The 14,497-nt window shown below is 41.0% G+C and overlaps 2 protein-coding genes across 5 annotated transcripts; one reads left to right on the forward strand and one right to left on the reverse strand.

Moving 5' to 3' along the window:
• Nucleotides 1-267: 267 nt before the first annotated feature.
• rpusd4 (RNA pseudouridine synthase D4) lies at nucleotides 268-3,808 on the forward strand. The gene is made up of 6 exons (XM_042504987.2): nucleotides 268-773; nucleotides 1,327-1,534; nucleotides 1,655-1,748; nucleotides 2,345-2,495; nucleotides 2,610-2,707; nucleotides 3,420-3,808. The coding sequence occupies exons 1-6, from the start codon at nucleotides 362-364 to the stop codon at nucleotides 3,621-3,623; spliced, it is 1,167 nt and encodes a 388-aa protein (XP_042360921.2). The 5' UTR covers nucleotides 268-361; the 3' UTR covers nucleotides 3,624-3,808.
• Nucleotides 3,757-12,740, reverse strand: qrich1 (glutamine-rich 1). Of its 4 annotated transcripts, none has more exons than XM_088088270.1 (12): nucleotides 12,589-12,740; nucleotides 11,281-11,543; nucleotides 11,098-11,160; nucleotides 9,766-9,903; nucleotides 8,741-9,682; nucleotides 8,209-8,368; nucleotides 7,431-7,585; nucleotides 7,234-7,348; nucleotides 7,050-7,158; nucleotides 6,320-6,483; nucleotides 6,143-6,233; nucleotides 3,757-4,958 (listed from the first exon to the last, which is right to left on the reverse strand). In XM_088088270.1, the coding sequence occupies exons 1-12, from the start codon at nucleotides 12,653-12,655 to the stop codon at nucleotides 4,775-4,777; spliced, it is 2,451 nt and encodes an 816-aa protein (XP_087944396.1). In that variant the 5' UTR covers nucleotides 12,656-12,740; the 3' UTR covers nucleotides 3,757-4,774. The 4 variants fall into 4 exon arrangements, with proteins under 4 accessions (XP_087944396.1, XP_042360892.2, XP_087944390.1 ...); XM_042504958.2 differs by having other exon boundaries at nucleotides 6,332-6,483; nucleotides 11,098-11,166; nucleotides 12,589-12,739; XM_088088264.1 differs by having other exon boundaries at nucleotides 11,098-11,166; nucleotides 12,589-12,739.
• Between the last annotated feature and the right edge of the window lie 1,757 nt (nucleotides 12,741-14,497).

Consider the following 14,497-nt stretch of genomic DNA (forward strand, 5'->3'; position numbering starts at 1 on the left):
GATTTGGTCCTACATTTTTAATGCATATTTTTAGAGCAGCGAAACAGCAGGTACTTTATTTAAAAAATATTGAATCCAGCCCTTAATAGCAACACCATTCCAAATAAGGCACTTATTTGACTGAAAATGTGTGAGCTTCCCCAAAAACAAAAAACATAAAAATAAAACTATTAAAATATTAGTATATGCTAGTAAATATTGGACTTCATACTTTTTTGTGCCAAAAAAAAGTTTGTAAGCACTTATTCTGAAAGGCGCACCCCGGAAGTCGGAAGCCGGAAACGGTGAACATGTGTCCTCTGGAGTTTGTGTTTGTATCTTGAAGCTAATGTGAACTGTGTGGTTAACGTTACACGCCACAATGAATAACTTTGGAAGGAGACTGGCCTGTAGTGACTGGAGCTCCGGCCTGAACATCGTCCTCTCTCGGGTTAGACCGCGGACAAACCGCCGCCGGTGTCCGCAGGCGACACCGTCCCTCAGCCGGAGATACACCGCTGCTGCTGAGCAGGCTCCGGGCTCCGACACCGGTGAGAAACCCCGGCTGAGGGCCATCGACCTGGCGCGGAAGGTGCAGCAGGAGAAGGTGCAGCCTGCGGCGGAGGAGGCTCCGCTGTCCGGGCAGCAGAGGAGGGTGATGGAGCTGAAACGGTTCAGCCTGCAGCTGCAGCGCGTTCACCCCAACGTGCTGGCCAAACACCTGCACAAGAGCGTGCTGCACCAGGACAGAGAGGTGGTGGTCATCAATAAACCGTACGGCGTTCCCGTCCGAGGTAAATACAGAGAAAATTAACACAGTTAACCATTTAAAACCTGGACCGTCATCCGTTTTCTTGTGCTGCGTTCAGACGCCTTTTGCGTGCATTAAAACCTCAAAACCTGAAAAAAATTACTGATTTCTTTAAAAAGATGATAAGAAAATGACCTAAAAACCAGTTTTTTTTTAAAGGAGAGATAAATTGTTTAAAGTGTATTAAAAAATATAGGGGACATGTTCCGAAAATATAATATTTGCATGTTTGAAGTCATGTTACGGAAATATGTACACCTGTTTGTATATTCACACTTTTTTCAAGTCATTCCTTTATATTTTGTTTATTGTTTTAAAATGTTTTTTGTGCTTATTTTCAGTTTTTATTTATTTTTACAAATGTCATGCTTTCTCTTTTTTATCTTTCACCTGTTTTTGTTGTACTGTTATTATTTCTGTTTATGAAAAGTTATAAAACAAAGTCAATTACAAAACAAAAGAAGAGACGTCAAATCATGCTGAAGTTGGGAGTATCTGGACTTGTGATCATGGACATTTGTTATTATTTTTCTCAGAGGACTCCGGGGTCACATCCATCTCCTCAGTGCTTCCTGTTCTCTCCAAAATGATGGATGGGATGAAGATGAAGTCTGACTCTCAGCTGCTGCCCTGTCTGCGGATGGAGAAGGAAACAACAGGAGCTCTGCTGCTGGCCAGGAGCGAAGACGTAGTGGAGCACATACTCAACCTTCAAAGAAATAACCAAGTTCAGAGAAAATACTGGTGAGATACAGAAGAAAAGAGGTTCAAAAAGGACCGACAGATTGTACGTCTGTATTGTCAAACCACGATCTACAATGAACTCGTTTGTCAGTCGTTCACACACTCTCTGTTCCTCCTCAGGGTCGTCACAGTCGGTGTACCTGTCCCATCTGAAGGAGTGATTGACATCCCCATCATAGAGAAACAGGTCCCAGGCACTCGGCCACACTACAAGGTGTCTCTTCTTATGTGGTTTTGATACTGTAATAATTCAGGGTTCCCACACATTTTCATGGACAAAATTTTAAAACTTTTCAATGACTTTTCAAGGACCCATAATAAAAAGCGTTTTTCTAATACATCAGACTCAAACTGTATTCAAACATAAGCTCAGCTCGCTGGCAAACATGAAGGAAGCAGCAGAACGCACACGTCGACACATATTAGAAAAATTAATTTGCCATTATGTTACATTGCGTGGTAGGTTACTCCATTACTTTTCCAGGCCTAGAGAATGTGATTGTGAAGTTTCATGTTTTTTCCAGGTTTTCCATGACTGTGGAAACCCTGAAAGCTTGTTAGTCTGTTAATCAGCTGAAAGAAAATTAAGAGATTTAGCTTCCCAAATGCAAAGAGCTGCTTTCTTTTTTCTGTTTCATGTTACATAGTAAGTTAAATACTTTTGGTCACATTGAATTGACCTATTGTAAAATGTATATCACCAAATACATCACATTTGTTTTTAAAAGGAAGCGAATACCGGTCATTCGTACAAATAATCAAGTCTGTTGTTTTGTGGTACTATTCAATTTTGTTTCTTTTTAATTTCAGATGGCTCTAAGTCCTCTCTACAGAATGAATGATGCAGGCGACGGTGTGACCAAAATCCGTGCCAATCGGCAAGCCCACACTGCAGTGACTAAGTACCGAGTCTTGGACAGCAGCAGCGGTTGCAGCCTCGTGGAGCTCCAGCTTCTTACTGGTGAGAGGAACACTTGTGCTTTTTTTTTAATCACAGGAAATAACTGCCAATTCAGTCTGTTAAATTTGTTTTTTAGACATGTTTTTCTACATGTTTGCTTCCTTGTGTCCACAGGAGTGAAGCACCAGATGAGGGTTCACATGGCTCTTGCTCTGACGTGCACCATTCTTGGTGACCACAAATATTCCAACTGGAGCAAACTGGCACCCCAGGTAAAATGTGTTTGCGATTTACCACAAGAGAACAAAGTGTTAAATGCAAGTAGAACACCAGCGGCAGCAAATGCCCCTTAAACAAGAGCTGCATTTTGATCTTTGCGTTGGACAAACTGAAGCATATTCGGTGTTTGCTGCAGTTTCTTGAACAATTCCTGCATAATTATTGCCTCGTAAGTTTTTAAAAAAACTACTATTGCATGATGGAAAAGAATTAAAATATACAACAGACTGATGTAAAGGGCTGGAACTAATTATAGTTTTCATTTGATTAATCTGATATTTTTTTTCATGATTAATCGTTTAGGTTATTAAAAAATAATTTAGTCTAGAGTGAAAAATGGTCATCACGATTTCCAAGAGCCCAAAGCGACGTCTTTAAATTGCTTCCTCTGTCCACTCAACAGTCCAAAACCCAAAGACTCTTCAGTTGCTATCATACTGACAAAGAAAACCAGCAAATTCCCAAGTACGAAGCTTGAACAAGCAAATGTTAAACATTTTGCTTTAAAAACTGTTAATCAATTATTTAAAAAGTTGCCGATTAACTTTCTTCTGATTGACTAATTGTTGCGGCTCTACTTGGGTGTATTATAAAACATGTGAAAACAGGACAGGAGGACCAACAATTTTGAAAGAGCTCTGTTTCTTTCACTGAGTATCTTTATCTTCTATAGTAAATCACACATTTATTCATTTTGGTGCACAGAAATTACCAGAACGTGTGCTGGGAAAGCTCGGACTGGAACAGAGCAAGATCCGGCATCTTCCTCTTCACGTGCACGCTCGACAGCTGACGCTTCAAGATACCAAGCGAGGCGACATCAGCGTGACTTGTCCCCTGCCGAAATACTTTTCACAAACATTGCATCGACTTAATTTAATTCCACCTGATGAAAAGGACGATAAATAACCACTTCTTTGCTTTTTTTCCCAGACTGCAACATGGGGGGGGGGTATCATGTGTTCAAGTTAAGTGGGAAATAAAATTATATCCAGCTTGGTTATTGAGAGGTTTGGTAAAATTATCAAACAGAAAATGACCGTTCAGTGCTGTACAACTCATCTTTAGTAATAAACAAATGAAGCAGAACTTTATCACAACTATTTTTGTCAATGTAGTTATAATCCAAATGTACATGTCATCTTAAGGGAGGCACCGCTAGGCTATGGATCCATTTTGAAGAAGGCCAACATCTAATCCTCATTTCAGATGTCAGAGTTGCATTTCCACAGGCAACATCATGACTCAATACTTTTCATTCTTGAACTGCTCGTCATGACTTCTGATACAAGGATTAATACTGCGTTAGCTAAACAAACATGTTTCCATCTGCATGTCCTGTTTAATCACCTACTATACATACATACATACATACAGGAATACGTTGGCAAAAATCCTCGATGGGTGTTCAAATGTCTAGCTTTGACCTGAGAAAAATGTTTCCAATCTCCTGAACGACTATAATATAGCACTTTGACCTTGTGAATATCTGAGGTTCAAACTCACTCCATTAATCCACAAGCATAAATTATGACGTCGTTTTTGAAAAACAGGCACAAGTTCATCAGCATTGAACGTAACAATATGTGATCCACAGTCGGTATACAAAAAGTTGTGAGCAGTGGTCCCTGTAATCGTCCGTTAAGATGTATCATAGTGGGACTCTGAAGATGTGGTAAACGGTCTGTGAGGTTAAGTAGTGAAGGGTTAAATATCCTCATATCATATTGATACTTTTACAAGAAAGTGTGCCGCCTCTGCTGAGCTCAGAGGGCAGGAGGTGGATCACAGTCCAGCAGGTGAGAGGAAAATCTCCCGTACGTGCCAGTTTAAAGGTTACAGAGGTGATGGCTTTTAAAGGTAAACGAGAGAAAGAACAGTCCAACCCATCAGCTGAAAACAGGAAAAGAAAAATTTTTCATGATGCGCTCCTCAGAGAGAATGGATGATTGTTTCCGAGGTTGTTCGACTGGATTTGAGATGATGTCGTTGAGGTTTATAGAGTCGGGATGGATACTGCATAGTCAACAACCAGTTCCCACCAGTCCAGTCAGTCCCTCTCAGTTTACCTCATGATGGCTGATGATCTCCTGGATCTCTCGGACCACGACGATACGAGCCAGCATGCTCTCCACCTGCTGAATCGTGAGGGGCTGAGATGAGTACCACATCGGGCTGTTTGGTGCGACGACCGGCTCTGGAGTCATGTAGTACACATCGTTACGTCCCTTGACACTTTGAGGACTGGATAAGAGAAAGGGAGTTAAGTTTTTTTCAAGTATAAATCCAGTTGAAAGAAAACTTTTTTTATTTATCAGCCCTATTTTCCATGTTTTGGTGTCTAAGTGACTATTGGAGGCAAGTTTGGAGATCCGTTACTGTGAGACTGCTGAAGGTGCAGCGGGGACAAAGGCTGCAATTTTGTGATCTTGATCACTGTAATTTCATTTTGTTGATTTGTTCTGCACACAAGATATGAATTGCACGTCTGTCCTGAAACAGGGATCTCTCCTCAGGAAGAGCAACTGAGGAGAGATCCCTGTTTCTGCCATTTTCTTTTCTTTTCTGTTTTTCCTGATCTGCTGTGAGGGTCCACGGACAGAGGGATGTGATATTGGGCTTTATCGTTAAAACTGAACAAAAATTATTAGTTATATGTACCTTTGAGGCATGATTTGTGCCTGGCTGTAAGGCACTGTGGGTTGCCGTTGGGTATGACATATGCTACATAAATAAATTTGCCTTGCAATGCAATTTTGCACCATCAATTAACATCTACTCATTATGCTTGTTTTTGCCACTGACAGGCTCAGATTGTTACAAGTGTCTGATAGCATTGCAGAAAAGACCCTGCAAAGAAATTTAACATTTTTCCGCAACTTTTGCTGGTCTGTTATGTTTGTTATTGTGTGCCTTGCTGAAGGAGAACTCTCATTCTTAAATCTTGTGGACTTTTATAGATTGTCAAATCAGCTAAATATTCCCCCATGACATTGAAACTCTTAGATAACACAGAGCTACACTTCCTGTTCTTAAACACAACAAACTCTTCCCATCACTTCTCTCTCCAACTGTCACTAAAGTTTACATCGTTGTTTTTCCTAAAACAAGTCACTTCTTAAAGGATTTCAGAACGAGTCTTCTCCTTGGGTGAGATTTAGAGACAAAAACAAACAGCAACGAAAGGTAGGTAAAAACTTAACATTTTTTCCTGTAACAGTGTCTGACATGTTTAATAACAATACGAGCCTGTCAGTGGCAAAAACAAGCACTTTTAGGGGACGTGCATTGATGGAGCACACTTGCCCGTAGGGATTTCATTGCAGCCTGTTTTGCTGCTGAGGCTGCAGTGGATACGCTCCATACTGGACCAGTTTGAAAAATGATGATCCAGTTACACATTATTTATGTGAGTGAGTGTCACTCACCATTTGAAGAGATAAAAGTCGTAAAGTTTAATGGGGCAGCGAAGAGGATTCTCAGGATCCTCGATCTGCTCTTCATACATGTCATCACATCCTGAAACAGACGTCACACAAAAACAGGTAAGTAACTTCTGCTGTCAAACGCTTTGACTCATAGCAGAACCTCACCATGAGGCTTACTGTAATGAGAACCTTTCTGTGCAGCGCTGTGGGGACCTTGTCCTTTGAGAAGGCGGATACTGGTTGCTTTGTCCTTGGTGTTCGCGGGGTTCTTCCTCGTGTGTCTTAGGACTTTTGAGAAAGCTACTTTCATGTGCTGTTCAGGTGTCGTCAGGTGGAAATGCCTGTGACAAAGATATATTTTTTTACACACCCAATACATCTGAAGTGCATGTCTGTGTTTGTGTCAGCAAGTGAAATTTTGAATTTGACCACAAGTCTGAAACCACTTGGCTGAAACGTGAGTTTTTCTTACACCTTATTTCGTCCCTTTGCACATAGAAAAAAACAGTCCGATGTGCACAAAAAGACGGAATATATAGCGGGATACTGAAAATAGCTGTATATCAAAAACTACAATAAGCACAATGAAGTATTTGGTATTTATGAACTCATAACAACTTGAATATCAGTGTTATGCACACATGAAGTATAAAATAAAATCACATGGAAGACATTTAATAAACACAATGTTAGCGTTTTTCCTCATTTTTGAAAACCCTAACTACTGTTTAAAGTGATTTTACATGTGATCTAAAATTTTTAGACGAGATTTCAAGACTTTAGACCATTCAGAACAAATGTCATGGCATGAAATGTAGTGTAGTGTGAAATGTAATGTAGTCTTTAGGCACAAGTGGGTTAAAGACAACAGAGTGGGGTCATTCAGTGCAGAGATGCAGTTACTCACTTGGTGTTGAAATACATTAGAGTTGTCAGCAATGTGGCTGGCGAGTGTGCACCGAGCTGTTTACACTCCCACAGCATCTCCTCTGTCACGTGACTTGGAATGACATAACCTAATAGAAAAACAAACAATCAGTAAATCTCTACAAAACAATAAAGTATGAACATAAATGTTGATTCTCTCTCACCTAAAGGATGGACACTAGGTTTCCAGCCATCAAGGATTTTGTGTAGACACCCACAAAAACGTGTGTAATACGGATCAGAGAAGATATCGTCCACACGTCCATTTTCAGCAAGATACTAAAGAAAAAAGATGCAGGTTAAAACTCTACGTAGACAGCCGTTTGGCACGATACACCGTTAGATCATGCGGGAAACTAACCTTTTGTATGCACAAGAAAACATAATACAGAACATCGGCTGTGAATTGCTCTTCGCCTGATCCTCGTGCCTCCTGCGTCATCAGGGAAAGACCCAAGTTTAACTCAGCCACGGCGCTGGACACCAAGTCTTCTTGAAAACGCAGCGGCTGACGACCTAAACACAGCCACAAAGACATGAGCAGAGGCAAAGCTTTTATTAGTGCTATAAGGTTTAAAAGCTTATTTGGGGTTCCTACAACTTAATGTAAGTAGAATTTAAGACTTTTTAATGCCACAAGGAATTATAATCAAGTCAAATTTTTAAAAAAAATAATAATAATAATGAAGAAAAGACACATGAACCGACCTCAGTTACTAAGGGTTCAGGAGAATTTTGCCCAAATATTTATTGTGACATAAAACATTACTTTCTAGTGTCATTACTGCGATTTTCATTCAATAAACTTTAAGTTCCCAATTATTTGAAGATTTTAGAATGCAAAGTCAAGGGCAAAAAATGCTACTTCCCGTGTGTCATTATTTCTAACACTATTAAGACATTTAAATATAAATTAAGACCTTATATTCAGATTAACAAAAATTCCACAGGAATCCGTTTAATTTTCATTTTCAAGCTGAATAAAAGTTATTAAGAAACACAATATGAACAACGAATGCATCCAGAATCAGAACAAAACTTAAACTTTGTGCTTCCAGTGATAATAGTAGGTATACTTAATGACAGATAACAGTATTTTATAAATATGTATGTGTTCAAATAAAGATTGTTTGACTTACGTCCTATTGGTGCGAGCTTTGTCTTTTCCTGCTTATTTAGCTCTGCGTTTTTTCTCGTCACCCAAAGGCGCCAGACCTCCAGGCCTTCCTCTGGCTTTAAGGAGACAGGAACCATAATCTCTGTGGGTGGTTCAGCATGAGCATCCGTCTCTATGTGACCCTGCACGAGACAGAAACAAAAACGTCACAGTTAATGCTTTTTGAGAAAGAGAGCAGCAAAGATAAAACATCTTTGTGATCACATTCAGTAAAAACAGACCAGTGTAAAAATCACATGTGAGCTTGCAAACATAAACCGGGGGATTTTAATAGGGATAGTTCAAAAACAGCAAGAAGTAATTGCAAGGTTTTAAACACTATCAGCAGCTTTGAATCTGTAGATTTAATGTATAGTTTTTAGTGCTACCTGACTATCACGATATATGTCTGCTATGTCTTTAATTCTCATCACAGTTTTAGAACATTTTAAGGATGTTTATCCATTTCACTCACTGAGCTCAAAGATAAATTCAGTTAAAAACACTGTTCAAACCTGCAGATGGAGCTGCTGCTCTTGTCCCTCTTCTCCTTGGCTCTGCTGTTGATTTGGGTCCCATATGTGTACAGACTGTGTAGTGTTGTAAGTCCCTCCGACAGTCTGCACTGCCACAGGGATGTGAATGTTTCCGTTCATGAACTGCAGGGTCTGTACGATTTCTTCCTGTGTCCCAGCGGAGGCCGGCTGCACATCTGCAGACCTTGATGTGGAACTGGGGGACATTTTGTCCTTTCCGTTGGTGGTGGTAACTTGCACTGTGCTGTATGTGTCCTGTGGTATGGCAATGTGAGTGACCCCCTGCTGCTGTGGAGTGGAGTATACAGGGATCGTCCACGTCTCACCTGTGGGACCTGTGATTGTTCCTGTAGTGCTGTACAGCTGAGCGCTGTCGACAGTGAGCAGATCTGGCCGTAGAGACACGTAGCTTTGCTGCTGCCCTTGAGGGATGGCTAGCACCGTGGCCACCTGCTGGCCCTGTGGCACAGTATAGGACACAGATAGAGGGACATCCACCTTGCGCTTCTTGGCAGGTTGGAGAACAGTTGAGAGAGGGGCAGACCTCCTCTCTGCCTCCCTGGGAGAGTCCTGTTGCTGCGAAGGAGACATGGCCTCGATGGTCTGAATCTGGATCTGTTGGCCACTTGGTAGCTGAATTTGTTGTCCACCTTGCAGCTGGATTTGTTGTCCACCTTGCAGCTGGATTTGTTGTCCACCTTGCAGCTGGATTTGTTGTCCACCTTGCAGCTGGATTTGTTGGCCCTCTTGTAGCTGAATTTGCTGACCACCCTGTAGCTGAATCTGTTGTCCAGCCTGAAGTTGAATTTGCTGGCCGCCTGGCAACTGAATATGTTGTGTTCCTTGAAACTGGATTTGTTGTCCACTCGACAACTGGATTTGTTGTCCTCCAGCTACAGCTGCAACCAGCTGCGCCTGAATCTGCAGAACATAGCTGACATAGTCACAAACCAGCACCATAAGGATGCACTTGATATGAGTGACTGTTTAAATAAATCCTGTACCTGCTGCTGCTGCTCCTCTGTGAGCTCTCCCTGCTGGACCAGATGGGCTGTTGAGATTCCCTGCAGGTCCTGCTGAGAGGCAGAGGCCACCTGAAGAACCTGGCCAACTGTTTGGCCCTGTTGTTCCTGAATCTGCACCTGGCACAGAGAGAGAGGCCTGTCAGCAGTTGTATCAAGAAATGACTTAACTTACTCTCCAAGTAAGTTAAGTACTAACGCTGAATAAAGATGATAAAGTGAGTTTATCTCCAAATTAACTATGGAATTTCTAAATTAAAAAAGTGAAGCTGCACTTAAACAAAAACTATTAATACTGCGCAGGTCATAACAGTCTACATGTCACAGGGAATCAGTGAATTTTAACCACAAAAAGAGATATAAAATAAACCAGATAATCCACAGACCTTGTTTAGAGCAGTTTCATGTAGGAACTATGTTCTTACTACTGAACTACACCTGCCAACTGTATCACTGCACAGAGGGAAGCATGCATCTGCTCATGGACAAGAGGCTCATGTTTGTGACAGTGATTTGTAAACATTAATGGCATCCTCCTCAGCTGAACTGTCCCTTTACGTCATATTTATAAATGTAACACACGGTGACAGGCACAAGTGCTGCAGTTGAGAGACAGTGAAAACTTGATCAAGATCTAACGCGTAGCCACAGTCATACCTCCTGTGTGGAGCAGTGGAGGCTAACAGCCACCAAAAACCATTAATAAAGAATAAAGTTATGTGTTACTGAATGGATTTGTGGGGCACTTCACATTTAAGAAAGAATGCATAATGACTGGAGTACAAATTTAGTGTTACAACTGTAGAAAAATGTAGAAAATGGAGAACACACCACCAGTAGAAAGGCAGCCACTCTCAAAAGGAGAAATGAAAAATTGATGAGCAGAATCTGACATTTTAGTTTTGAACTGGAATCGTTAATCCGTCCTCACCTCCTTTAATGAACAGTAAGTGGATGAAAGCATCAGAACTGAGAGAACAAACCTACTTCACTTCAACTACAATGAATCTATTTTTTTTTAAATACTCAAACACTTCACTCTTAAACTGTAGACTAATTTATTTTGTGTACCTACCTTCTCTTTTAGCTGATATGATGACACATTTTTTGTATTGTAATGGTGTCTTGTAATACCATGTGGGATGGGCCAAAAATGGCATGACACGGAAATAATAACTAACTAACTTACTAACTGTTGTCCTCTTGGCACTCAGTAATGACATTGTCTCTGAGCCCTGCAGGCCCCATCTGTCTTGTGCAATTTAAACACAGTATGTCATACAAGGAGAAACTGACATTGGCGTATTAACTAACCTGCACCTGAAGCTGCTGTTCAGACTCTTGATGTAGATGAGGGGAGATCTCCGCTGAGGTCACCTGCACCTGACAAAAAAACATATACATAAAGGAATTGCAGCAGATTGCTCCACAGTGAAGAATATCAACAATATCATTCAACATCCGTAAAAAAAAAAAAAAAAAGGGATCTGGTCTCACCGGACAGGCCAGCTCCAGGAGAGAGCCAGCCACCTCTGTGTTGTCTGCATACACATAGTTGGCGCCCTGCTGCTGGTACACCATGGCTGTGGTGGTGGCTGCTGCCCCTCCCTGCTGGCTGAACTCCTGCAGCACCTCTGGGCCCTTGGCGAGAGACTCCAGGAACTCCTTCATCCTGTGCTGAGGCACAGTGCGGGCCTTTTGCCGCACATATTCATCAAAGGATACCACCCCACTCTCCTGCTCATTCATCCTCAGTTGACCTGGACAGATGGGAACACATTTTCAAACATCTGGGAGTCTGGTCAAGTCCAAATCAGCTCACATCTATAATAAAAGGACAAGCATTTATATTGTAGAATATATTTACTGAAGAGGGGGCAGAATAAGCTAGATTGTGTCAACTAAACCTTTCCTAAATGTAATAAGTGAAATAACATGGTAAGCACATAGGACAAAGTGCATTTTGGCTGCTGCGCCTCAACTTTTTGTAGTAACTTAAACATTATAATCACATATATAACTCACAGCTGCGTATAAACTGTTACACAATTAAGAAATAATATTTTTTACATGTGTTTAGAGCACCCACAGTGTATTTGCATGGCTTCATGTGCTGTCTAATAATAGTGTCTACGTTACGGCTAATGGTTAGCAAGTTAGCTTCTCGCTGTTAGCAATGTTTTGTCACAGCCCATATGTGCAGTTAGCTTGCTAGCTAACTGTATGTAATACCACCGAATACCAATGTAATGGCTACTGTAAATTGTGCAATTAAGCTTTATATTTTGCTCGTAGCTCAAGTCAACAAAACATTAAAGCGACAGTCCATTCATTGCAAACATGAAGCTAGCCAACCGTTGTGCTAGCGTTAGCCAGCTAGCTCGATGGCTCTGGATCCTGTCATGCTACCTTAAATAAAACGAAATCCTCTCCTTTCCGCCAAGGCACGGTGTTTAAAACCAAAAAAGCCGATAAACGTCTAACAGCTACCACCAGCACGCCATTCACTTCGCCACATAGTGCGTGTAGCTGCGGTGCAATCCCGCAAAAACAATGCAGTGATTAGATTGTGATAAATATGTTCAACAGCAGCAGCAAGAAGGCGAGGTCTGATCCAGGCGGCACGCTGCGGAGTAAAACAACTTTAACAGCTCCTCCACAGATTTACGCATCCAGATGGATTCCGAGTGGTAAAACTGTGACCTCCACCAACACAGTAACACATGCAAAAACATCCACTGTGTTCATCCAGAGAGAAATAAAATGACGGAAGTATAGGCCCCGAAAAACAACGCGACTCCTCACCAGACTGCTCTGCCGGGAGACGGCCTGCCGCGGTGTCCTGATAACAACAGCTCCCATCCTCAGACATGCGGGCACGGCCTCCCAGCTCTGTGTACAGTATGATACAAGCTGCAGTGATGCTTCACCAGATTTTTAATTTGTTTGTCCACTTTTAAATCCCTCACATGAATATTGGGTAACTTGGAACCACATATTAGGCTGCTGTATTATGACTCCTAGTCTTATTTTTGCACCTCACTGTTATTAGTGTATATGCAGGTTTATAATCGCTTTTTATTGTATTCTATATTTGCGATACAATGCTTTTTACGTTGCAATGTTCGTCCTTGTATATTGCATGCATTGCATATGCACTCCTCGGTATTGCAACTACAGCACAGCAATTTCCCTTTGGTTTAATAAAGTTATATCTTATCTTATTCTCACATGTGACCTGCTGTTTTCGTTATTATCTAGCAATGAAAAACAGAGCATGGAAAGAGAAATACTTTAAGTGGACCTATGTACTCATATGCAGTCACAGATTTAGAGTTGGATATTCAATCTGAATTTAAAGCATTCATTAAAGGCTATCGTCTCCAAGAAATGAACACTTCACTTCTAACTATTGTTTTTTGCAGAATCTGGTCCTCTTTTGGCCTCATTATGATATTTATAGGTCACAATATATATGAAATGTGGTTGCAAAAGTTAGTAAATTGACCCTATTTTGATAGACTTCCCTCTCCATCACTACACTTTTCACTCTGGAGACCAAGTTCCAGGTTGATTCATTTGACATGAACACATATGAACTGAAGCAGTGTGAAAATACTGGCCAGAGATGCTCTATTGACGCCTTGTAAACATTTGAATGCATGTGCCTTTAACAAAATCTAACTTCCCCAGTCTGCCTTAAAGAGCCAGGCATGTGCCGCTGAGGGCCTCCCCCAGTACTCTCCACAACAAACTGCCTCTCGCCCCTCTTAAGGTGGACCGACACAGATGTAATGTGTGTATAGGTTGGATCCTTTACACATTGGATAAGAAGGAGTTAATTCCCACACTCACTGCAGACTGATTCTGTGATTCTGCAGGGGCTCTCTGGTGGAAGTTATGGTGAGTTTAGTATATCTCTTACTATTTTCTTCTTCAGTAAAGTTGTTTATAACGACAACTGAAACAGAATAACATGCATCAAAGTGGCAACAGTGACTAGCAAGCTTTTATTTCACAATATGCATAACATCCACTCTACATATACCATGTCATGTTTGGCATAAGCTCTCACATGCAGGGTGGAGCCCTCCACTTTTTACAGTCCAAAAATACTGTTCAAAAACTGTATGGAAGTTGGAATAGTGTTTTTAATTTTACCAGTTAAAGGTATGTTGAAAGTTTGTGACATCACACTGATTAATACATTTTGCACAAAACAAAGATGGGGCAATGAAACAAAATATGTAAACCGAGGAGCGAGTGAAATGCATTTTTCATGTAAAAAAGTAACAGTATGCAAAAATCACTCCAACCTCCACTTTATCAGATATTGTTGAGTAAAAGTAACTTTCTTCTAAAAAGGTGTCAATGACAACTTTGTATCTAGAGGCCTCTAGTTTTAAAATCAATATTTTCATATTTATATTGCTTTGGGATGTAGGGCAGATATCAGGGCACCATCAGTGCAAATTTGAACTAAATCCAAGCAATAGATTAAAAAATAAATGAGATTAAGTAGGCACCCCCACTGTCTCCAGAGTGGTTTTATCCTGCACTATTTCACCTATTGGGTGAATCAATATATCAATCATTGGTCATATTTTGTTCTATCTCACGTAAGGGTATCTGAAAACTAAAGCACTTATGAGGATTTTTGCCTGTACCAGCTGTACCCTCTCACCCCCTCCACTGAAATCAAAAGTCCGCCCCT

The sequence above is a fragment of the Plectropomus leopardus genome, chromosome 2 (assembly GCF_026936395.1).
Source record: "Plectropomus leopardus strain MGB_pleo_1.0 chromosome 2, ASM2693639v1, whole genome shotgun sequence".
NCBI classification, from domain to species: Eukaryota; Metazoa; Chordata; class Actinopteri; order Perciformes; family Serranidae; genus Plectropomus; species Plectropomus leopardus.